General features: G+C 45.5%; 2 protein-coding genes across 2 annotated transcripts in view; one reads left to right on the forward strand and one right to left on the reverse strand.

Annotated features, from left to right (window-relative positions):
- Window positions 1-25000, forward strand: part of LOC144521652 (voltage-dependent calcium channel subunit alpha-2/delta-4-like) — a 113201-nt gene that overhangs the window by 59051 nt on the left and 29150 nt on the right. The window contains exon 29 of the mRNA XM_078256209.1: window positions 20745-20806. Coding sequence (XP_078112335.1) covers window positions 20745-20806 — 62 coding nt within the window. The remainder of the gene's footprint in view (window positions 1-20744; window positions 20807-25000) is intronic.
- On the reverse strand, window positions 2285-5424 carry LOC144521798 (uncharacterized). The gene is made up of 3 exons (XM_078256406.1): window positions 5379-5424; window positions 4237-4914; window positions 2285-2766 (listed from the first exon to the last, which is right to left on the reverse strand). Exons 1-3 carry the CDS (start codon window positions 5422-5424, stop codon window positions 2285-2287), a joined length of 1206 nt encoding a protein of 401 aa, XP_078112532.1.

The following is a 25000-nucleotide window of genomic DNA, read 5'->3' on the forward strand; positions in this document are numbered from 1 at the left end:
TGTGTGTGTGTGTGTGTGTGTGTGTGTGTGTGTGTGTGTTTGTTTAACTATATTCGTGGGGACCAGTACACTTGTGGGGTCCCGACAGCAGAGAAGGGCTGTTTGATGGTTAAGACCTGGTTTTAGGATTAGGGTTAGAATGAGGTTCTGGTTAGGGTGAGGGTAAGGGTTAAGGTTAGGCATTTAGTTGTGATGGTTAAGGTTAGGGTAAGGGGCTAGGGAATGCATTATGTCAATGACGGGTCCCCACAAAGATAGTGAAACGTACTGTGTGTGTGCGTGCGTGTGAGAGCATTTAAGTCCGTCCCCCCCCCCCCAATAAAAAAACTAATAAAAATCTAGATTAAAGTAAATTAAATAACTGAATAAGTAGAAGGGAACCATAGATAGGTGGAATATTTTAAACGTTATTGTGATATTTATCTCGTCGTGGCTTTCTGTTTCATTATTGAATTTGCTCATTGATCTACGGTTCCCTTATTAGGCCCATTTTCGAAAGAATGAGAAGAATAGACTGAAACAAATCTTTAAATGTTGGAGAACATGACCGGATGATCGTATAAGGTTTTCTTTGGTTGGTTTTGAATATAAAATCTAGCCGATGTTTATCATAACCCTCAGCTCTACTTGCGAGGCGAGGACGTTTGACTGGATCACGTCGACGTCCTGTAAGTCTGGCTCTTCTTTTAATGCTTTGATGTACATCGGTTCCCTGGCTGCTGTCGGATGTCGTCACGTTGAATTGTGGCCGTCAAATCACGATGTTTTTAATAAGAAAGAAAAAAAATCCAGTTTAGATAAATAGAGAGTTTATTATCTTCCGCATGAAGTAACAGCTTCTGGAGTTGAATTTGAGACAATGTTTCATGTGCTTATCACAGAAAATATGGACAAAGTAAATGACGACACATGGACGTTAGGGTATATGTGAGCTGATACTCTCACACACTTTCGCTCAGCAGCTCTGACTTTCCTTTGTTGGGAATTATTGTTAGTTTGTGCTAGATTGAAAGCTGCTGCAGCTCAAAGCTTGCCCTCTGGGTGGCAGTACAGCTCTAGTGTTGTTTGAAGACAGTTTGACTCGCTGATGGAGCTTGAAGCAGCGTTTCCCTGACCGCTGCAGGACTGTAACAGAGTATAACGTGTCTGTTATCTGGAGGGAATTCGGGGGGAAGTGGGGCGTCCAACCTGACAACAGAGGATGATCTATTTCTCAAAGTACTCATGTTACAGATACACATAAAATACACATAACTGATCAAGAAAACAAGAGATTGTGTGCAGCAAACAGCAGGAGAAATGTCACATTTCACAGATTCACAGACATTTATACGTATATTTGGAGCTTGTGCTTGTTGGGCTCAGATATAAACGACAGACAGCTGGAACGAAAAGTTTTCATTTTTCTAAAGAACGAAACAAAAACACAGAGGAAGGGAAGTAAAAGTGCAGAAGTGCCAAACGGCAGCTTCAAAGGGGGGGTTTACGCGCTGGCTGAGAGATGCAGCGCGGGGAATAGCAATTCACAGAGCATCCATACATTAAAAAAAAAACAAGTGCGCAAGTCTCACATTGTCCGACCTTCCTCCACAGCGCTGCGGAGGAGGAGGAGGGTCTGGCTAGTCCACACGACATTCTGGGATGGGAGAAAAAACATGAAAAACGAGAACAAAGACCCGCTGCAAAATAGCCTCGGGAAGGAGTTTGTTTTGGTGGAACATTTTTTTTTAGAAGATTATTTTTTGGCCATTATTAGGCCTTTTATTGACAGGACAGTTGAAGACATGAAAGGGGAGAGAGAGGGGGGGATGACATGCAGCAAAGGGCCGCAGGTTGGAGTCGAACCCGGGCCCGCTGCTCTATATACGGGCGCCTGCTCTACCAACTGAGCTATCCGGGCGCCCGTGTGATGAGAATTTAACAAAAAAAAAAAGATAAGAAGATGAATATAATTTGATTGTCGGTTCTAGCTTGGAGGAGGTTTCCAGAATCAACCAGAGTTTGGAACACCAGAAGCGGTAGGTGACGGACATCCGGCCGAAAATGAGGGACATCCAGCAGAACCTCCGGCGGAACAGTCCCGTAAATGCAACGTCGTCGACACAGACTACACTTTCACTGACTTTAGTCCACTCCGTTAGCTGTACGACCAGTCCCCCGCCCAGAGGCTTTTCAGCACAATCGCACAGCTGCAGGGTTTCTCCCTCCGGATGTCGTCTCATCACTGATGAGAGCTGAGGAGCGGAAGCAGCCACAGCGTCCTGGATGGATGCGAAAGCTTGGGTCAGAAGCTGCTGATTCGATACCCGTGCACGATGCCGCAGCCCTCTTTGGGCGACGACTCCTCCGGAGACGTCGGCGATGACATTTCCCCGTCCTCCAGGTCCGTGTCGCCTCCGGACTCGGCCATCAGAGGCTGCCCGCGGCTCTTCATCTCCTTCTGGTAGCGTGCCATCAGGGAGGCGTAGACGCAGCCGTACGTCGCCGCAACCACCATCATGACGCACACTGTGCCGCAAATCACGCCCGCAACTATTTGCGTGCCGTGCGCTCGACGGACGCTGACGGGCCTGTAGCGCTGGCGGATGCATTCGTCGTTGCTGCTGATGCGGCCGGGCGGGCACGGAGGACGTGTGGCGTAACCTGGCCCGCCCTCTTTGGTCACGGTCTGCAGGCAGTAGCTGAACATCTCTGCTGGCACGCTGCGGATGTCCCTGCCCTTCAGATCCCCCGGGAGACTGCACTGCATCGCATCTACCTGCCCATCTGTAAGGCAGACGGAGAGGGGAAACAAAGAAAAGACGAGGGGGAGAGAACAGGGATGGGAAAGATGTAGTTAACATGTACATAACTGTTTAAACAATGCCAGACGCTGCATTATACAGAGTTTAAGATACTACACAGACTTCACTACTTTGAGGTTAAACACCCATGTGCGATTAATGTCACTCCTCAGAAGCAGCCCTTTTTCATAATTTTTGTATCATGAAAAAAAACTACTTGCCGGTAGCCGGATTTTTATGATTCCGATGTCGAACCGGTACGTTTAAAACGATTCCGATTCCTAAACCGATTCTTGAAAAACTGAAAAATGACATCATAGACGTAATATGTTTACTAGCGATCACGTGCAGTGAACGGTTAATATGCTTTTACGTCCGTTTTGGTGAGCCCAGAGGGAAAATATGGCATTTTAAAAGTAGCCTACATTTACGGTAGCTAGCTAACGGTAGACTAGAGAGAAAGGGTGATATTTTTACGTCCGTTTCGGAACGCAGAGGGAAAATATTTCAGTCGACACATTAAGAGGAACCGAAATTTGGGTTCTAATCCGGTCCGATTACTACCGGTTGCGTAGGAACTACTGGAGACTCGACCAGCTGAGTCGCAGCGACATCAACAGCTGGCTTAAGTCAAGCTGAGACGGCCGATTCAGACCTCTGCAACATTCTAAAACTTTTCGTCTCGTCACGAATATTTGGTCTGAAATATAACCAAATCACCAAATTCCAGCACCAGTTCCTTTCTGACTGTCTCATCACAGCAAAAGAAATAACTTTTAATGTCATAGAAAGGGACATCGGTTCCCACAACCAAAGCGTGGTTACATGTCCCGACTATTAGACTATTACATTACATCTGGTAAGGATAAGATACGTATTTAAGTACAATATAGTACGATTTGGCAGCCCTTTCTATCATACCTGACACAGTAAAAGTTGTAGAATACAAATACGCACTGTTGTATTTTTAGTGAGTTGAATGAGTAAAAGTAGTAGGTTGAGGAATGGGAAGGGTATGGGGAAAAGCAAGGTCTCTTCTTATGTTCTTTTTGTTTTAATTCTGTATTTTGGCACCAAATGTCCTATGTACAGATTGGTGATTGTAACCTTGCCTTCACTTTCCTACAAAAATAAGCATTGATTCAATTATGTTACTGTCTGTACAATAACCTTTGGCTCGATTAAAAAAAAAACATTCTGGAAAATAGAAAAGATGTAGTGGAGGAAAGAGACAGGCAAGGATTGAGGTCATTATGTTCTTTGATGTCTTTGCTCAGCATCCGTCCATCCTGCAGAGCGGAGATTAATTGCTTAGTTTAGACAGCTTTGAAAGTACTGACTCAAAAAAAAATCGGAAGAAATTTGCTCCGGTACGGTCTTAAAGCCGACTGCCAAACCTATCAAACTTCAGAGTATTTGAGATGTGGAGAGGCCCGCTAACAGCTCTGCTCACCCCTGTAAATCATCCACTCCATCCAGTGCTTGAAGTCTCTCAGCTTGCAGTCGCACTCCCAGGGGTTTCCCGCCAGGCGGAGCTGCTGTAGCCCCACCAGGGGCTCGAAGGTGACTCTGTCCAGGGCCGCCAGCCGGTTGCTGGCCAAGGACAGCCAGGCGAGTCTCCGAAGCCCGTCCAGCATGCCTTTGGGCAGCCACAGGAGGCCGTTGGAGGACAGGTCGAGCCCCCGCAGCCGCCACAGCCCCCTGAAAACGTCCCTGCTCAGGCCAACGCTCCCTTGACTTCCGTTCTGGAGGACTTCTGTGCCGTTGTTGGGGTCAGGGGTCACCAGGCGAACCCCGAGGTAGTTGGCAGAGAGATTGAGGCAGCGCAGGCCGCTCAGGCCCGAGAAAGCCCCGGGCTGCAGGATGGAAAAGTGATTCTGGGAGAGGTCCAGGAGGTCCAGGCTGCTGAGGTTGGACAGGTCGGTCGTGCCCAGGGACGACAGGTTGTTGTGGGGTAGGCGGAGGATCAGAGAGTCCGGGTCCAGCAGTCCCAGGATGGGCTTCAGAGAGAGAAGGCCCACCGCGGAGCAGTCAGTGGTGTTACCGTAGCATGTGCAGACACCAGGACAGCCGTGGACTGAGCCCAGCAGTCCCAGGAGAACCAACACCAGACTGGACAACGCTGCACACGCTGGAAGACATAGGAAACAGATTTTAGAAGGGAGAGACGTTACAACAACACTGCAACAACAACAAGTGAGAAAACTATGTAGAAAATGAAGGAAAGCTAAAGTGTTGAGGCTTTTCTGTTGCCGAAGATGAATCAATGAATTATCAGGAGACCGAGCTGGCGCGATAATAAGATCTTTATTTCAGCAATAAAGATCGGAGTTCAAGTCTGCAGACATACAACTGAACTTAGTGAGCAGTGCAACAATAGTATAATATCCAAAAACCCTCCTTCTTTCAGCCTACAGTTTCTTGGAAGTCATACACAAAAGAAACATTTCTTGGAAATCATATAATGACTCTAAAAGTAAGCCAAATAAGGGCTGATATTTCCACTCTGCCTGACTAACAGCACTAACGGACTTCATAAAAGTGCGTCTCTGCTCTCTCTTCTGTCGCTACGATGAAGCGTCTGTCCGGACTCACCCAGACTCTCCAGGTGACTTCCTCCATACTGGTCCGGGTTCTTCATGTCTGTCACATTGACTCCACGGTAACTTCAGACTCTCATCCAGCTGTCTCCGCACTCTGCCGGTTCACACCAACGTCCAGCTGTGGAGAGCGTCCTGGACAAAAGTAAAAAGGAGACAGCATAGGAGATGTTGTAATGGGAATGTTGAAAAATGGTCCGTCAATCATTTCCTCAATGTACTTCAACAGAGAAACAAGAGGAGTCTTCTGGATGATTTATTGAGACTAAACAACCATAACATGTTAGATATATTTCAACAACAGACAACTAGTGGCTCCAAATATTACCGTAGCCGTCAGCCTCAGTGACCGGTCCTGTGGCAAAGACTACTGCGCGACATATACTGGAGTTTTGAGGCCTGGTACCAGGGTCGAAGATCACTTAGATTTGTTTGTGACCAGGATACGTAGTGAGCGTGTACACTTGAACAATGAACTTTTATTCAGTTTGAATCGAGTCAATTGTATCTACCCAATTTCACAAATTTGCCTGATGGGGCTTTTATAATCTGTAAATCGATGCCCAATCCTAGCAAAGACACCAGACACCAAACTCAGAACGCGTTGCAATGGCAACTGAATTCGTCCGAAGTTCACCCAGAACGTGAAAGTAAACTGATTTAAAAACCGCTTCCAATCGGCTGTACCTTTGGACTTTTTATTCAAAACAACTGACATTTCCGAACACAGGAAGTGTGTGTGTGGTGATGGAAACAAGGAGAGTTATTTGTCTAAGAAAATGAATGGACGACTGAAATGACTCCTTCACTCCTCTAGGATAATAAAGGGTAATCCTTTGTGAGCTTTGTTTAGATTTACTTTGCTCTCTTTCAGCTTTCACAAATCTTTTCTTCCATTCATCCCGTCGCTAGCAAATACAAGATTTACTCCTTCACACACCACGCTTTGCATCTGGACCAGGGATTTAAATGGAGGATTTTCTTTTCCCATAAAGAGTGCAACATGATATACGAGATTAAGTGCAGTATTTGGTGCGCACTGATTAAAAACCATCAACAGCTTAGTCTCCGGCAGAGCTGTTCCATGGTATGTTGGCATCACAGGCCGAGGTTGGGCTGTAATTCACAGCTTTTCGCTTGTCCTCAATCCTTTTTCATTATTTGCCTTTCTCTCTTGGAGAGAACACACACGCTTCATGATTAAGTGAAATAATCCTGTGTTTTCATCCAGCAACACCGGAGAAAAGTCAACGCCAACTTCTGTCTTTTAACGCCCACGCGCAATTCCTGTACGCTGCAGATACAGTACAGCGTCAGCATTGTTTCACACACACAACCGAGAAGAACATTTTTTGATAATTCATTTGTTTTTAATATCGCTATTTTTCCTCCTCCTTGATCTCTCTGGCAGTTATGGGCACTGAGATATGCAGAGGTAAAGAAAAGTACTGTCACTCCATCATCCATCTGTAGCTGCTATAAAGAGCCAGAGAAAAAGCTGCCTCAGGGTCTTTCTTTTGTTGCAGGTCTGTCTTTTGTTCAGTTGGCACAATGATGCCAGTCACTCCTCTGCAGCCCGCGTGAGGCAGCAAGGTGCCTTCAGGCCACAACTGGCCGATTACGAAACGGAAGAAATACAATGCAGGTAGAGAAGGGGGATAATGGGAGGCGAATGTGGCTCCCAGAAGAATATTTGACGTCACTTCACATCATCAGGAGACCAGAAATCAGAAGTGCAAAGTCAGAGCCTTAGCTCGCAGATGACTATGACAAGCACTTCCTCTACATGTGTGCGGAAGATAATGTACAATAAGTACTGATGCTTAGGCTGTCTGCAGACTTTTCTCACCAGAAAAGTCTTAAAGCTTAAAGAAACCGATGTATATTTCCTCAGCAACCAAGCCAGAAGCAACCTTTCTTGACCTTACAGTATGAAGACTTGTTGGACGGTTCCAGCAGACCGTCAGGAAGCTAATTGAACAAAGCGGCCAAACGGTGGAATTACAACTTCCGTGTCTGTCACGTGATGCCCTCTGGCCCAAAAAGACTTTTTCCCAAAGATTAACATGGCAAATACATTTTTTCAAGCATAACAACCCCCACGAAATGACTCTTTTCACATTTCTAGAAGATCCGCACGATTAAATCATTTTATCCCCGTTCAAGTTAGCGAAGAGCTAAACATGAAGTAGCCAGGCTCGGCAGAAGTCTCTACTGCGCCTGCTCTATGGGCCACGCAGTGAGGAAGCAGCGCCTATCACCCGAGGTCATTTTTGGCTCCATGATGGCTTCATGCGCAACTGAGCAACTCTCACAGGAATGAACAAGGCTCCACCCCCAACGCTGTAGCCACGTCCTTGTCATACATCCATTGTAGCCACGTCCTGCGTCCAATGTGGGCGCAGAACAATACTAACATGCTGTGCAAGAAAATACAAATGAAAGAGTCTACAGGCTTAGTAACGCAGATCAGCTGTGAGTGACAGCTGTCAGTCCCATACTACAGCCGCCTGTAAGAGGATGAGCAGAGCCTTTATCAGATCCTAGCGTATCTAATGGGGAAGATGACCTCGGACCCCTCTCGCCGCTGTTGGGAAAACAGATGGACATTGAATCATGTAACACGTTGTGGGAACTGGAGGTAAAAAATAATCTTGTCTTAAATCCTGTAGACCGACGCAGCCGAATAATACGTAAGACACAACACAAAATCCAGAGTTTTTGACTTTTACAACATTGGGCTGCCCCCTCTTTCTAAGTAGACGGCCGTTTTTGTACTTAGTCGACTAATATTTCTTTAGTCGATTAGTCATTTTTTATTCTTTTTAATGCTGAAAGATTTATTTCCAAGAAACTTCTGAGTACATCTCAGTAGGGTTGGGCATCTCAGTAGGGTTGGGCATCTCAGTAGGGTTGGGCATCGTTTTCTGATTCTTTCCTTCTGATTCCGGTTCTCATCGATTCTTGATTCCGATTCTTTGAAGGCTGGAGTTGAAAGCGGGTCACATGCTTATTTCACAAATAAGCATGTGACTTTTTATTTTGATTCAGTGATGGTGTACCGTTCTACAGGTCTTTTTTCAACATAAAACAAAGCAGCACTAGAGCGCTGCTTACTGAGCTCCAAGGCTGCAACACAACAAGCGCCTGGCCGCTACGGAAACCACGACTTGCACATATTAAATTGGGAAGCGATGATCGGATTTGAAACCAAATCCTCTAAACGATTCCAGCAAAGAAACGTTTCTACTGGAATCGTAATTTTCGATGCCCAATCCTACATCTCTGGCTGGTCTACATCCACAACATTTCACTTCCTCAATTGCTCCGGTGGCGCCCAACATTCCGCTGGATGTTGCTCTTTTCGCACCAGATGTGTGTTACCGTAACACTTTCTTTGTGTTGCTATTCTAACCTCTGGTGGATTTGTGAGGACTATGGTTAACTGCTCCTCAGATCTCTGCAGGGTAAATCCAGACAGCTAGCTAGACTATCTGTCCAATCTGAGTTTTCTGTTGCACGACTAAAACAACCTTTGAACGTACACATTCCACCAAAACAAGTTCCTTCAAGAGACTATTTTGCATCGGCACCATTGCTCCATTCGGTGCTTAGCGATTGTGATTGGTTTAAAGGAAATGCTCCTGCGCACCGTTGTGGAGGAAGGTCTGGCAATGCAAGACTGCTCTCTGGTAAACACAAGATTTGAAGTGGTGCTTTTGCATGATTTTTTGTGACTTTGAGAGAATCTGTCGATTAAATCACCTAATTCATTAGTGGACAAAATCGTTAGTCAGTGTTAGTCGACCTAAGAATTTTTTTAATCGAGGACAGCCCTAATCAACACACTCCACACGCCCACTGTTACATGCTGACACACACTCACACACTTCTGAACTTGCAGGCCGAGGACCAAAACAAAAGCAAACGTAGAGGTTTTGGTATGTCATCTTCTGTTTATCAAGAGCTGAAGTTGCTCCCGGCTGCTTCTCCTATCCTCATTCACTAGTATCTTTTGAGCGTGCCCTCTTCGTCTCTGCGCTACTCGGCGTCTCTTTCTTTTGGATTCGTGTCTTCTAAAGACTCCAGCGAGAGCATAGAGGCTGCTGGGTGTCGGTCGAGGACGTCACATTCACCTAAACTCAAACTTTACCCAGCAGGTTTATCTGTGAGTCACACTGTGTTCGTTTTATTTTAGGATGTCAATGATGAAAGATGACGAAGGGGAGGGGGGGATTAGCAGCCTACTCAGGTGCAGATTTTTATGTCGCATCACATCCAAAAGTTGGGTTTCCTGCTCCACTGTTAACACAGTTAACTAATGTTGACAATTTAATGACAGTTTAGAAAATGCTTCCACATTTATAAGAAGCGAGGAGAAAAATATCCATCCTCGTTCCTTCAGTAGTTGATTTTTATGGAGTTTTTGGGAGCAAACAGCCGTCGCAGCCACTTGTTAAAAGCCCCATCAGCCAGATTAGACGGCGCCCACACAGCAGCGGTGGGGGGGCAGATTAAAACTGTGGTTTCAATCCCTGAGCGGACCAGACGCCTGTTTGAAAGTCCAGATGGTGTTGGAACAACCGCTCGCTCTCTGTTTCCTGTTTGGACCGTCGCGTTATCATCACACGTCTGCTGTTTTGTTGAGACTCTAAAGCACATTCACAGGATCTGTTTGCAAATACACAGCACCTCATTTGTTAGCTGATAACCAGCGAGCTACTCGAGGCGAAAAAAGCAATATATCGGGGTCCAACAGTGGCTCTGAACAGCTGTTAATGATATTGGTCTGCTTCTGTTTCTTTTTTAACTCTGAACTGATGGTTTCATCTCTGATCAATCATGATCGATTGTGTGTTTATAGCGTGAAGTAATGATCTGGTGAGCTAAGCGCCATGTTAGCAAAATGGCAATTACCTTTTAGATTTTCAGTTGATACAGTTTGAGTTTCTGTAGCTGGTAATGTTTTTCGTTTGTCCATATTGGTGCTCATGCTAACGTTAACCGTTACATAAAGTGAATGAGTTGTTACGTGGGTTTGGTCAGTGGATGTATTATAATAAGGTTTTTCACAGATGTCTCTATTGTAATATAGCTCTATGAGGAAATACTTGGGCCACGGGGGATTCAGTTTTCATTGCAGTTCCATCGTCGGATACTTGGGAACATGCGGGCGCCATATCCAGCTCTCTTTATACATATATATATATATATATATACTATTCCCGCACCTTTGACTATCTGCTTACATGTCAGATTCAGCCATTGAAATAGGTCTGGTGTTGTCTTCTTGACTGTTGGAAAATCAACTGTACTGATCAGAACAGAGTAGGCAGGACGAATAATGACCACGTCATCGTTTGGTTTCGAAGCCAGAAACATTGTGACAGAAAAATGGCCACAGAACTGTCCACAAGTACGGATGAGATGTACGCAAATGTACGACAGGGTTCCACAATAAGTGTTGCCCGATATCCTGGGGCGAGTAAATATAACAACGCAATTGCCCGTTCGGGGATCATCGTATCGCAATCATTTGATTTGAATGTGACGGTGGCCAAACGAGAATTAAATTGGCCTTGATACGTTTTTTTACGACGGGGTTTTTATCGCCGACGTTTGACATATATCCGATATTTAATGTTTTTTTTGATGTTTTTTTTTTTTCCCATTTTGTTCGACATTTTTCCTCGAAAAAAAAAAAATATTGTATAGGGGTCAGTAAAAATTGACTTTGGGGACAAGTAAAAAAAACTTAACGTGAGCATTAGTCTGGGGAGTCTGCTCTGTATTTCCTACTGCACAAGAGGCGTGATCAACGCGCATAGTTCAAATGACTCTGTACGCAATTGGACAGTCCTTCAACCAATCAGACCAACGATCCGGGTGACGTAGCAGCGACAGCGGCATCAACGGGTTCCTGCGCTTCATTGGCCGCCACGTTGAATGTAAACAAAAAGCTGCTTGGTCGCTTCTCTATCGTCATCGTGTTAAACCCGCCAATAGCGCGCCAGGTGGATCAGCCAGTTTGTGATTGGTCCCCGCAGATTTGTAACAGAAGCAGGATAGATAAACGTGCAGGTTTCCAGCCTGAGCTGCAGGGAGAAATCAACATCGCCGGCAGGTGGCGCTGGGTTTACCCCGTCTAGTAAGCTGCAGTTCCTCTAATGGCCACTAGATGCTGCTCCAGAAATCTTTGGCCAAATTGAAGTGAATGGGATTCCCCCTTCCCCAAATGTTCCGCAAAAATGTAAAGCCATATTATATCTATATATAGAGAGAATGGCTCTCTGCAGCTAATTTAACCTCATCTAACGTGAGTCTTTGTGGCGTTGGATGTTTTTGGAAGTGTGTGTTTGTTGTCTCAACCTATCACCTTAGCTCCACTTCTCATTGATCCAATGCTCCACCAACTGACGAGGATGGCAGCTGATCAGGAAATCCAACCTCGAGGCTTTCGGGCATCCCATGAAAGATCTCTGGAAAACATCACCGATGCCGCCGTTGTGTTTTTACAACTTTTATCACGGCCTCAAGTTGACTCTACCTGTTTGTGGGTCGACATTGTGCTACAAAAAGCAGCAAAACGGACATTTCTTTTCATTTGGAAAAGTTGATTAATATCTCGATTTTAAAACCCAGCTGTTGGTGATTTGGTCACTGAAGTCCTGCCGATGTGTCCCCTGCTTCATCTGCAGTGCATCGCTCGGGGTTTTCTGCGCTCTAACGTGGCATCCTGCTATCTGCGTAATGGCCTCTGACAGGCAGCCCCCCCTTCCTCTCCATTCCCTTCCTCCAAAAGAGCCTGAGAACGATGCAGCCCAGCATTCGGCCCATAAAGGGCCGAGAGCACAAACACACTGCAGCATCCACGCCGAGGCGGGACGAGCGAGGAAAACCACAGAGAGCAAGTAAACAACGGGCACACACACACACACACACACACACACACACACACACACACACACACACACACACACACACACACACATGCTTTTAGACTCTCTCTATTTATGGCAAAGGCATACGCTTGTGCCCGACTTGGCCAAAAGTATGTGGACAGGCGTAGATTCCAGCCATATGTGTTTGTTGAACATCCCGTTCCAAAACCAAAGAGCATGAATCTGCTGCTATAGCTGCTTTCAGAACCTGGCTGCGGGGAGAGAGCCTCAGCGCGGTCCAACACTGCCGTCGGGGGATCAGGACAGAAACACAGTCGGCGCTCCAGTTCATCCCAAAGGTTTCGGACGGGGTTTCAATCCAACTCTGTGCAGACCAGTCGAGTTCTTCCACAGCGAAACCATTTCTGTATGGAGCTGACATTAGTGCGTTGAAACAGGACAGGAGACTAACACAAGCACACGATTCCCTAAAATACCGCGGTGTCAACTGGCAGAAGACTGAAGGGGAGCTAATTTGATAATTAGTAAGCAGATCAAGTCACTTTATAAGCCACTTTTGAACTGTTGTTCAGACAAAGTAAATCGTTTGAAGACATCACCTCGGGTTCTGGGAAACGGGTGCGCTTTTTCACAATTTCTGAACATTTTGTTAACCATTCATCAATGAAAATGATCATTAGTTGCAGGTCAGCGTTCAGATTTTCCTTCATTTTCATTAAGGGGTCCCAAATGAGGAAAAACAAACCAAAAGTACATTAGTACTTAGCAAGTACTAGTAAGTATGTGCATGCAGGACACACACTCTTTATCACTTTCAATGCACGTAACTGTAAATTCAGTATCTACACACGCACACGTACACACACACACACACACACACACACACACACCGCTCACCATCGGCTCTGCTGCTTCAGCCTCCAAACAGAGAAAGAAGACAGAAACTGTTCTTCTTCTGCTTCATCTGCAGTGTTCAGAAGAAAAGATAAAAAAATTAAAAAAAATCGTAACTGAACAAATCTGAAAGCCCCAGAAACCAGACTTTGTCTTCAAGGACAGAAACTGGTCTCGGATTTAACGCCAGCAGCTCGATTCCTCGTTGAAGCCCAGAATCTCAAAGCGTCTGTTAAAACCAGAAACCAGAGGCTGGATTTGGAGTTTTACTCCGGCTTGAACGTCGTCGTCTTCCTCCTCTTCGTCCACATCGCTGCTCCCTCGTCTCTGAGCTCCGTCCGACACACACCCAGCCGCCCAAATGAGGCCGAGCCAGCTTCTGTGTGTGTTCAAGAGAGAGAGAGAGAGAGAGAGAGAGAGAGAGAGAGAGAGAGAAGCTACATGCTGCTGCTAATGGTGTGTGTGTGTGTGTGTGTGTGTGTGTGTGTGTGTGTGTGTGTAAGCGAGAGAGTAAATGTGTTGTACTGAGCGTGTAATGTGCATTAAAGCAGTTTGACAGAAATAGTAACAGCAGAGTGTTGCAGCTGCAGGCTGAGCTCTGAATGGAGAGAGAGAGAGAGAGGGAGAGAGAGAGAGAGGGAGAGGGAAAGGGAAAGGGAGAGCGAGAGAGAGAGAGAGGGGGGGAGAGAGAGAGAGAGAGAGAGAGAGAGAGACTTTGTATGAGAGAGTAGTAATATGTAATGTCTTGTATTTCTTTCCAGGATTGTATCGAACTATACAGACGCTAATACAAAAAGACAATGACAGTGTGCAATGTATACAGTGTACTGTATGGATTTGATTGGTCAAAGGATAAGACTACGACTAAGACCCTCACTGCAAGCTGAGCTACATTGACTCAAGTACAATTTGAAGGTGTTTTTACTTTATATGTATCTGACAGCTGGAGTTAAAATCTGTGACTAAAATGTGCTGCGTTATAGAGGAAACTATCCGTGTCCATCCAATACTTTTGTACAAAGAGGAAAACAAAAGCTGTGTTGAAACCAAACTAATCTCTGTGTTACTAAATATGTCTTGTAGCTGCGTAGATATCTAACGTTGGCAAAAGAAAACATTCATAAATTATACGAATGTAACTTTTTATAGTTTTGGCCGCCGTGCTTCCAGGCGCTTGTTACGTTGCAGCCACGGAGCGCAGGAAGCGGGGCTCTACAGTGTGGCTTTATTTCACATTGAAAAAGCCCGGGAACACTGCAAATCACCATTCAATCCAAAGGAAATCTTCCTCTGAGCTGTGAAATAAGCATGTGATCCCGACCGGAATCGAAAGGAAGAATCGGAAATTGTTAAATTGTTAAAATCTAAATGATGCCTGACCCTGGTCAGCATGAACTCCCTCTTGCACAGCATGAGGTGTTTGCGAGCTACTGACATGAGGTTGTAAAGTAGGATGAGTACGGTGGCCGACAGGGGCAAACGCACTGCAACTTAAAGGTCCCATGGCATGAACATTTCACTTTATGAGGTTTTTTTAACATTAATATGAGTTCCCCCAGCCTGCCTATGGCCCCCCAGTGGCTAGAAATGGTGATAGGTGTAAACCCAGCCCTGGGTATCCTGCTCTGCCTTTGAGAAAATGAAAGCTCAGATGGGCCGATCTGGAATCTTCCCTTTATGATGTCATAAGGGGAAAGGTTACCTCCCCTTTCTCTGCTTTGCCCACCCAGAGAATTTGGCCCCCCCATGAGAAAGAAAGAGAGACACATCATGGCTTTCAAACGAGCAAAGTGGCAGTTGGTCAAGGCCACACCCCCCACACACACCCCCCACCCCCCTCCACCTTGCCCCCCCTCTCCTCCTCAATAGCATTTAAAGCTACAGACACAGAAATGGCACATCCTAAGGAAAGCTCATTGTGGGACTGGCTCTAGTGGCTGTAATTCTGCGCCAAGGCTGAATTTCAGGAAAGAGACTTCAGATACAGTATTAGGGGACCACTAAGGCCTATATAAAAGAGACTTCAGATACAGTATTAGGGGGACCACTAAGGCCTATATAAAAGAGACTTCAGATACAGTATTAGGGGACCACTAAGGCCTATATAAAAGAGACTTCAGATACAGTATTAGGGGACCACTAAGGCCTATATAAAAGAGACTTCAGATACAGTATTAGGGGACCACTAAGGCCTATATAAAAGAGACTTCAGATACAGTATTAGGGGACCACTAAGGCCTATATAAAAGAGACTTCAGATACAGTATTAGGGGACCACTAAGGTCTATATAAAAGAGACTTCAGATACAGTATTAGGGGACCACTAAGGCCTATATAAAAGAGACTTCAGATACAGTATTAGGGGACCACTAAGGTCTATATAAAAGAGACTTCAGATACAGTATTAGGGGACCACTAAGGTCTATATAAAAGAGACTTCAGATACAGTATTAGGGGACCACTAAGGTCTATATAAAAGAGACTTCAGATACAGTATTAGGGGACCACTAAGGTCTATATAAAAGAGACTTCAGATACAGTATTAGGGGACCACTAAGGCCTATATAAAAAGAGACTTCAGATACAGTATTAGGGGACCACTAAGGCCTATATAAAAGAGACTTCAGATACAGTATTAGGGGACCACTAAGGCCTATATAAAAGAGACTTCAGATACAGTATTAGGGGACCACTAAGGTCTATATAAAAGCATCCAAAAAGCAGCATGTCATGGGACCTTTAATGAAACACACAAGCAAATTATTATGCAGTGTTTTTTTTTGTTGCATTTGTTTTCGGGGATTGTGTGCTTTTCTTTTTGCATCGTTTCTGTAATTTGCAGCGCGTTTGTGTATTTGGTAGTGTTGTGTGTATTTGCAGCGCGTTTGCTGAATGCTGCGCATGTGTTGTCAAATGAATGCAGGTGTTCTCTTAATTTGCTTGTTTGCGTGTGTTTCATTAAGTTACAGTGCGTTTGCCCCTGTGGGCCACCGTAGATGAGTGTGTGCGGTGTGTTTTTGTCCCTCGCCGAGAGTGCAGACTGCAGCAGAAACAGTGCAGCTGCAGCGCTGAAGGGCGGGCGATGACGCCGCCGCCGCTGACAGGAAAGGAGGAGGGTGTGGGGGGGGGACAAACAAATGGAATCAAACAGCAGAGCAAAGCCGCAGACCACTGAGTCCGCAGAGAGGCTATTTTAAAAAAAGAATGAAGGAGAGTGATGCCTTATGAGCTTTAAAGGACCCAGAGGTCACAACTCTCTCTGAACACCAAATGCAGCGTCACATTTCTTCACTGTAATACAGCGGTGGAAGAAGTATTCAGATGCTGTACTTAAAGTAAAAGTACTAACACCACACTGTTAAAAAATGCAGTAAAAAGTCCTGCATTGAAAATGTTACTTTAGTAAAAGTATGTAAGTATAATCAGGAAAATGTACTTAAAGTGTTAAAGGAACACGCCGACTTATTGGGACTTTGTCTTATTCACCGTATCCCCCAGAGTTAGAGAAGTCCATACGTACCCTTGGACTCCCATCATGACAATGAATGAACGTGATGGGGGGGTGCCACTTTGTGAATGAATGACACCATTCAAGAGTCGGACCTGATTGGTCCTGGTTAGTCAACCAAACTATTTAAGGTTATGGTTAAAGGTGAATGTGTGAATTTACCTGATGAAGGTCTAAGACCAGAACAGTGTGCGGGACTCTTCTCTAAAGAAAAGTCAATACCAGAGCAATTAAAAACCCAGGATCCGGTCCGCGCCGGCGGCCCCGTTCGTCCGCAGCAGCCCGTCACTCAGCGGCCGCGGCGTTTAGAGGACCAGCGGGGGTCGTTTCCTCTCAGACCAATCTAATCTCTCCAAGAGGGTTTGGTCACTTCAATAATGAAAACTGTTCTTCACACACACTGACACACACACTGACACACACACTGACACACACACACTGACACACACACTGACACACACACTGACACACACACACTAGCACACACATGCGCATGCACACGCACACACTGACACACACACACTGACACGCGCACATGCGCACACACACAAACGCACACGCATGCATACACGCACTGGCACGCACACACACCCGCACACTGAAACACACACACACACTGACATACACACACGCACACACAGACACACACTGCCACACGCACACTGGCACACACACACACACACTGACGCACACACTGACGCACACGCGCACTCACACACACATGAACGCACACACACACTGGCACATGCACACTGGCGCACACGCACTGGCACGCACACACACACACACGCACACACACACACACACTGGTACGCACGCACAGACACACACACATACATGCACACACACAAACACACACACACACACACACACACACACACACACTGACACACACTGACACGTGCGCACACAAACGCACACGCGCGTGCACACACACACTGGCAAGCACACACACCCGCACACTGACACACAAACACACTGACATACACGCACGCACACACAGACACCCACACACACACACACACACACACGTGCATGCACGCATGCACACACACTGGCACACGCACAATGGCACAGACACACACGCGCTGGCACGCACACACACACCCATACACTGACACGCACACAGAGACACACACGCTCATACATGCATGCACAGACACACACACACACACACACGCACACACACACACACACACACACACACACACGTGGAGTCTCTTGTGTGCTGGTGTTATTGGGAAGGCAGAGCAGCTGTAAAAGCTTTTATTTGTGGTTATTGAGCGTTTCACTGACTGCAGGTTCTCCTCCGATGACGCAGTACAGAGAGAGATAACTGCTAGACATTAACGTTGTTACCTTGATTTCATTTGAAGAGACGTCTCATCCTTTTAGATTAAAGGTTTTATCGATGCCTGAAAAATCTGCTTTATATTTTGCAAATAAAAGATTCCATGTATTCCCCCCGAGATGAGGCTGAGGTCTAAACGCCGGAAACTTAAGCATGTAGCAAGTCCCCTTTACAAAGAGATGTTATTTTGTTTTGTACGTGGAGAACAAAATGCTGTGTAATGGTTCAACCAGACTGACGACTGAAAGGGCAGAAAGGGACAGAGATCCCTCTGAGCAGCAGTTGAAGAAGGAGAGACGAAATCAGCAGTCATTGGTAAAAGAAACTGGAAGCTTAGCATCAAATTGTGTGCAGATTTAAACAGGAACAGCTTCCTGTGTCAGTGTCAAGTGCACAATAATGCAGCCAATAACAAGCCGGAATCAACATTTAGCAAAGCTCTGCAAAACGTAGTTAGTCTCGGGTTAGCACTGTTGGAATATCAGATGAACATTTACACTTTGTTTAAACCTCTTCAATCTAGCTGTTGAGGAGACTGCAGAGGGCCCAAAGAAAAACGCGACAACTCAATATTTAGAGCCTAATAACACCGCTGGGCTTCAATAATGATCGAGGGTCACTGATGCTTTTCTGCACTGGAAAACTAATTGAATATGCTGCTGGTAATGGTGTGTGTGTGTGTGTGTTTGTGTGTGTGTGTGTGTGTGTGTATGTGTGTGTTCTTGTTTAACTATATTCGTGAGGTCCAAAAACCGGAAGTCCAGTATACTTGTGGGGTTTTCCCGACAGCTTTGTGGGGCCCAAAATGCTGGACCCCACAAGTTTAAAGGGCTGCTTGAGGGTTAAGACCTGGTTTTAGGATTAGGGTTAGAATGAGGTTCTGGTTAGGGTGAGGGTAAGGGTTAAGGTTAGGCATTTAGTTGTGATGGGTAAGGTTAGGGTAAGGGGCTAGGGAATGCATTATGTCAATGACAGGTCCCCACAAAGATAGTGAAACGCACGTGTGTGTGTGTGTGTGTGCGTGTGTGCGCGAGTATTCTCCCATCATGCAACACTGTGGGGACGTCCACTAAATGGAAAATTGATTCATTTCATATTAAAACTATTTTAAATGTAAATAAAACATGTGGTGTCAAACATCTGATGTTGTTATCTCTGTTCAAAAGTTATTTTGAAGGGAAATAAGAAAACATCAATACAACAGCAAAAAATGCTACTGAATGCTACATTTACTGAAGTAAAATGTATATCGCATTGCACTTTTCTGCTCTTTTTGCACTTGTGGTTGGACGCAAACTACATTTCGTCGTCTTTGTACTTGTACTCTGCACAGTGACAATACAGTTGAATCTAATCTGATCTAAAAATGTAATTTCCACCACTGCATGGTAGTGAGTAAAGTCTTAAAATCGGCACTCACACACATCAGACTCTACACAGATCGTCAGCTTGCTCCTCGTCTACCATTGCCATCTGGCTCCACCACAGATGTATTCTGGGAAATGAAAAAAATGTTTTGTTTGCATTTCTTTTAGCTAAGCTCCGGACGCAGCGACGGTGGCTCTGCTAAATAGTCTCTGGAAGGAACTGATTTTGGTGGAACATTTGCACCCCGCAAAAGAAAACGCCACTTTTATTAAATGAAGTTAACTGTTGACACAATACAGTAACGTGAGCTATTTAAATGAGCTGATACATGGTTAAACCTCATTGGCTCTTACCAGTGTATCTCCGTGTGTACTTCGTCCACAGCAATCCCACCAATCAGTCCCAAAACGTCCCAGTTAGAGAGGAAATGACCTAAACATATTCTTTGTAAAGGGTTATTGTTCCCCAAAGGGAACAGAGTTTGAGAACGGCAACACACAGAGAGCAGAAGGTGAGGGAGAAGAAGGTCAGGCAATTATTCCTGGAAATGTACTTCCGTTGATCCAGACTAGCTTGCTCCTGAATCCTCGCTGTACGTCACTGTGATACTCATAGTAATAAAGCTGCTTCAGTTCAGCACTGAGTAGTCTAGATCCACGACGTTCCACTTGTCGACGTTGCCGCCGGAAATTCCACCGGATGTCTTTCATTTTCGGCCGGATGTCCGTCCCCTTCCTCTGTCTCTGTGTTGGCGTTCTAACCTCCGGTGGATTTGTGAGGACTATGGTTAACTGCTCCTCAGATCTCTGCAGGGTAAATCCAGACAGCTAGCTAGACTATCTGTCCAATCTCAGTTTTCTGTTGCACGACTAAAACAACCTTTGAACGTAGACATGTTCCACCAAAACAAGCTCCTTCCAGAGGCTATTTAGCAGAGGCACCGTGGCTCCGTCCGGCACTTGGCGCCCAAGACGATTGGGATTGGTTTAAAGAAATGCCAATAAACCAGAGCACGCTTTTCTCCCATCCCAGAATGCTGTTTGGACTAGCCAGACCCTCCTCCGCAGCGCTGTGGAAGAAGGTCTGGCAATGAGAGACTAATTACTGAGGGACTGAAGGTGTCATTACCCCGTCTGCAGGGAGCACACGCTCCATCAGCCTCATCACTGTTTACATCCCGTCATTAGCGTCAGGCAGAGGTGAACCCGGGGTCGCATTGATTTCCTGTCCTCCTCCTCCTCCTCCTTTCCCCAACAAACACAGCAAACTGTCCGGCTCTGCAGAGTCCGTCGTGTCCTGCGTCTGTCTTTAATGGGTGTCTGTGTTTTCTATTTTTAGCGATCGGGGTGCAGCTGTCCTTGGAATTGCTGGAAAAGAGGTTCTGGGCCATCGCCAAGCAGGTGACCAGAGAAACTCACTCTTACATATGATGTCCTTTTTGAGGACGTTGACACTTTAACATTAACCATAACTAGGCACGCGCCGGTATGTGATTCTGACGGTATGATAACCTTCAGCAAAAATGTCACGGTTTCAGGGTATTGCGGTATCACAATTACAGCTTCAATTAAATTTTATTTATAGTATCAAATCATAACAAGAGTGATCTCAAGACACAGAGAGTAGGTCTAGACAACACTCTATAATTTACAAAGACCCAATAATTCCAGTAATGCCCCCAAGAGCAAGCATTTAGTGCGACAATGGCGAGAAAAAACTCCCTTTTAGGGAGAATCTGGGACAGACCCAGGCTCTTGGTAGGCGGTGTCTGACGGTGCCGGTTGGGGGTGTGATGAACAGCGGCAATAATAGTCACAATAACGATAATGGAACAGTGACTAGAAATAGTAGCTTTAGTAGTTCATGGCGTAGCAGGGCACTGCAGGGCGTAACAGTTTTTTAATGTATTATTTTAAAATGTCTTGGTAAAAAACATCCCATTAAACATAATGTCTTTTACACACTTTTAACACTGTACACAGTCAGATTCTAGTCAGAATCTGAGTCTGATTCTGCTCCGCTCGGCTGTGATTATGGGGTGTGTTTCAACCGAACCAGGAACTCAATTGGATAGACCTCCAACCAATCAGAGCAACGGAGTACGTGGCGTATGTTAAATTGAACTTTTCCCGAATCCCGTAGGAAGGACGGCAAAAACATCTTTCCGATCGACAAATGCCTTCATCGCGGTTCTCTGTTCCTCTTTTAAAATGAAGGCGCTGTCGATATCTTCTATAACAGACGCGATGGCGAGCATAGTTGCTCCACAACGGATCAAGTCCGGACCGATACTTCCCGACCTCAATTGTTGTGGGCGGGGCTAAGTTCGGCTGCCACCCAGGCTACATAAATGCACTTTTAAATAAACAATTGAACTTTCTTACCAGCTGCTGCGCGTCCCTGTGTGTGCGCGCTGGACGGCAAATGTACAACTGGGTCTGTCTTAAACTAGCAAGTTTAACACTAGTGTTGGGCATTGCGTTGAGCTGCGCCGGGTGCAAGATAGGGCCCTTTTATCTGCAGTTTTTGACATTATAGTGCTGTTATAGTCTACTACTGCCCACTGCTAATTATAGTAGCTGCATGCTAATGCCTGGAAAACCTGTAATCTTGGCTACCAATGTCGTTAAATTCTCCCCAATTCCGGGTCACATTGCTCATGGAATATGTCCGTTTGGGTAGTACTTAGTATAAAAGCCTTTATTGGTGTATTTCACAGTACAAAGTCCTGCTGTATACTCGGTTGAAACCACTGGCTTGAGTCGAGCTGGGACGGGACGGTTGAGACTGCTGCTGCAACTTTTCCCTGCAACTTTCTAAAAAGTTTTTGTCCCGTCCCAAATCGATGGTCTGAACTGGGCTTAAGTCTCCGCAGTTCATCTGCAGTAAAAAATAAACTGGGGGCATAAACTTTGACATCGTTGCATCCAAGTGCTCGTCACACCAGTAAATACAGTTTAGTGGCCAAAAGTCCAACCCCTCAAATACACCGACCTCCAAAACTGGTGTCCACTGGGGTTCTACTATTAACCGGAGGCGACCATTATGGCGGCAACATTTTAGGTCAGGTTGGGAGTGTAAAACTGCTTCACGTAGAAAGAAATCTAAAGCAAATAGTAAGAAAGTCACCAACTTTCCAAGGACGAACAAATCATTTTTTTCTGTGTGAATGTCCAATAATAATCGTCTGGATTCAGAGGTCAGTTTTTTAATTTTCCTTTTGCTTCATTAGGCAGCGGAACCCATTAATTGTGTGCATTAAGTCCTTTTGACTTTTTCATATTAAGATTAAAGAGGAATGTGCACAGAATGAGATATAAAGCAGCTTGATTTGACCTGTTAAAGACCAAAGTAAAGATGAATGTTTCTCAGTCTGCTCTTGAAGAGTTTTCATTATTTAATCAGAGTGGCCTCCGTTTTAATCCTTCAAATTAAAGGAGAGCCTCCGTCTACTAATTCTAAATGGTGTTAAAGGAGAAATCCGGTGCAAAATGAACCTAGGGGTTAATAACATGTGTACCGAGTCGACCGTTCTCATGTTGTTTTCATGCTAATCTAATGTGACCAGTTTTAGCGCAAACCGCTAATTAGCTTATAACGCTAGTCGTCGGGGCGGAGGGTGAAGTAAAAAGAAATCTCTATTTCTACACCACTAACACAAAAGCATTGAGAACTTTGTAAGTGTAGAGACAGTTTATTAAAAGCATAGTTTAGAAAGACAGTACCGCTCACGTATAAATGCGGGCGCCATCTTGGGAAAGCAGTCACGACCAGTCAAACGACAAACGCCGCGCAACCAGTAACCAGTAACAGTAACTGTCTCTATAAACTATCTTTTAAATAAACTGTCTGTACACTTACAAAGTTCTCAATAGAGAAAATAGAGATTTCTTTTTACTTCACCCTCCGCCCTGACTACTAGCTTTACAAGCTAATTAGCGGTTTGCGCTAAAACTGGTCACATTAGATTAGCATGAAAACAGATCCCAGAGAACGGTCGACTCGGTAATCATATGGTATTAACCCCTAGGTTTATTTTGCATTTTGCTTGTTAGCATGCTACATTTAGCCCTCAAAGTCCAGCTTAGTGCTGGACTTTAGCTTAGTAATTATTTTGTGCCAAAGTAGGTGCTGTTTGAAGTTTAAGTTTGATGATGTAGTGACTTTAGGGGCTTGTTGGGGAGCTACTGTGGCCCGTAAACTAACCCACCAAGCTAGCTGGACTCTTCACACACACACACACACACCATAAAAACTAGATGTTGTTGCGGTGCTGGTGTGACTCTGAGTCCAGTGACTCTGAGATGTCCTCAAATTAACTCCAAACACATAACGATTTAGGCACCATCTTGATCTTGCCTCTGGCGCCCTCCTCAGGACAAGCTTGACCTGTTTTCATTTTCACTCCGCTAGTTCTAAAGATCTGATAAAACAAAACTTAATTTTAATCCATCAAACACTTTTGTTTCCTAATGTGTAATGAACATTACAGCCTCCCTGGGACATTCGTTTGACTTCAGACTTTTAATCTTCTGACGAAATGTGTCTCCAGATTTGACATAAGGCTGACCAACTTACACACACGCGCGCACACACACACACACACACACACACTGTGACCTTGCGAGTGCTTCCTGCAGTTGAGTGAAGCAGAGCGGCGGCTGAGTGAGTGCAGATGTCCTACAGAGGTTGATGGTGCAGATAAAATGATTAATTTGAGCCGACAGCTGCGACGGGACACTTTAATGTATTCACAGGACGGCTTCGCTGCTGACTTGAGCCCACGCGATCATCCACGGAGTCGTTTACATCCTGTCACCGCTGATTCACACCTCCACCTGAGGTTCATACACCGTTTCTCCCGTTCAGTGAAAACTAAAAGTCAGTCTGAAACAATCTGTAATTGTTCAGATTACATTTTAAAACATGAAAGTCCGAACCAAGGTCCGGACCAAGGTTCATGTTTTTGTGACATTGTATACATTTGATCCGGTAAGTTTTGGTTTTACACTGCAGTTATGCAAGCGCACTAAAGACTAACTACGTGAGCTGTGTCTCCAGATACTTATAATTGATTGGCTTGTAGACGGGCTTCCCCGTCCTCCCGTATCCTCTCTCTGTGTCGGAGGTTTTTCAACTGACTGCTGCTCTCCCCTACTGACTGCTGCTCTCTCCTACTGACTGCTGCTCTCTCCTACTGACTGCCGCTCTCTCTCTACTGACTGCCGCTCTCCCCTACTGACTGCCGCTCTCTCCTACTGACTGCTGCTCTCTCCTACTGACTGCTGCTCTCTCCTACTGACTGCTGCTCTCCTCTACTGACTGCCGCTCTCCCCTACTGACTGCTGCTCTCCCTACTGACTGCTGCTCTCCCTACTGACTGCTGCTCTCCCCTACTGACTGCTGCTCTCCCTCTACTGACTGCTGCTCTCCTCTACTGACTGCTGCTCTCCCTCTACTGACTGCTGCTCTCTGTCTACTGACTGCTGCTCTCCCCTACTGCCTGCTGCTCTCTCCTACTGACTGCTGCTCTCCCCTACTGACTGCTGCTCTCTCCTACTGACTGCTGCTCTCTCCTACTGACTGCTGCTCTC

Source organism: Sander vitreus, chromosome 8, assembly GCF_031162955.1.
Source record: "Sander vitreus isolate 19-12246 chromosome 8, sanVit1, whole genome shotgun sequence".
Lineage (NCBI taxonomy): Eukaryota > Metazoa > Chordata > Actinopteri > Perciformes > Percidae > Sander > Sander vitreus.

What these genes read in the sequence shown, in the direction of transcription:
- LOC144521798 (XM_078256406.1), bottom strand. Translation starts at nt 5,424, where the DNA reads ATGAAGAACCCGGACCAGTATGGAGGAAGTCACCTGGAGAGTCTGG. An exon ending in AAGTCACCTGGAGAGTCTGG is followed by an intron (nt 4,915 to 5,378) that starts GTGAGTCCGGAC and finishes TATGTCTTCCAG; the next exon opens with CGTGTGCAGCGTTGTCCAGT. An exon ending in GGAGTGGATGATTTACAGGG is followed by an intron (nt 2,767 to 4,236) that starts GTGAGCAGAGCT and finishes TCTGCCTTACAG; the next exon opens with ATGGGCAGGTAGATGCGATG.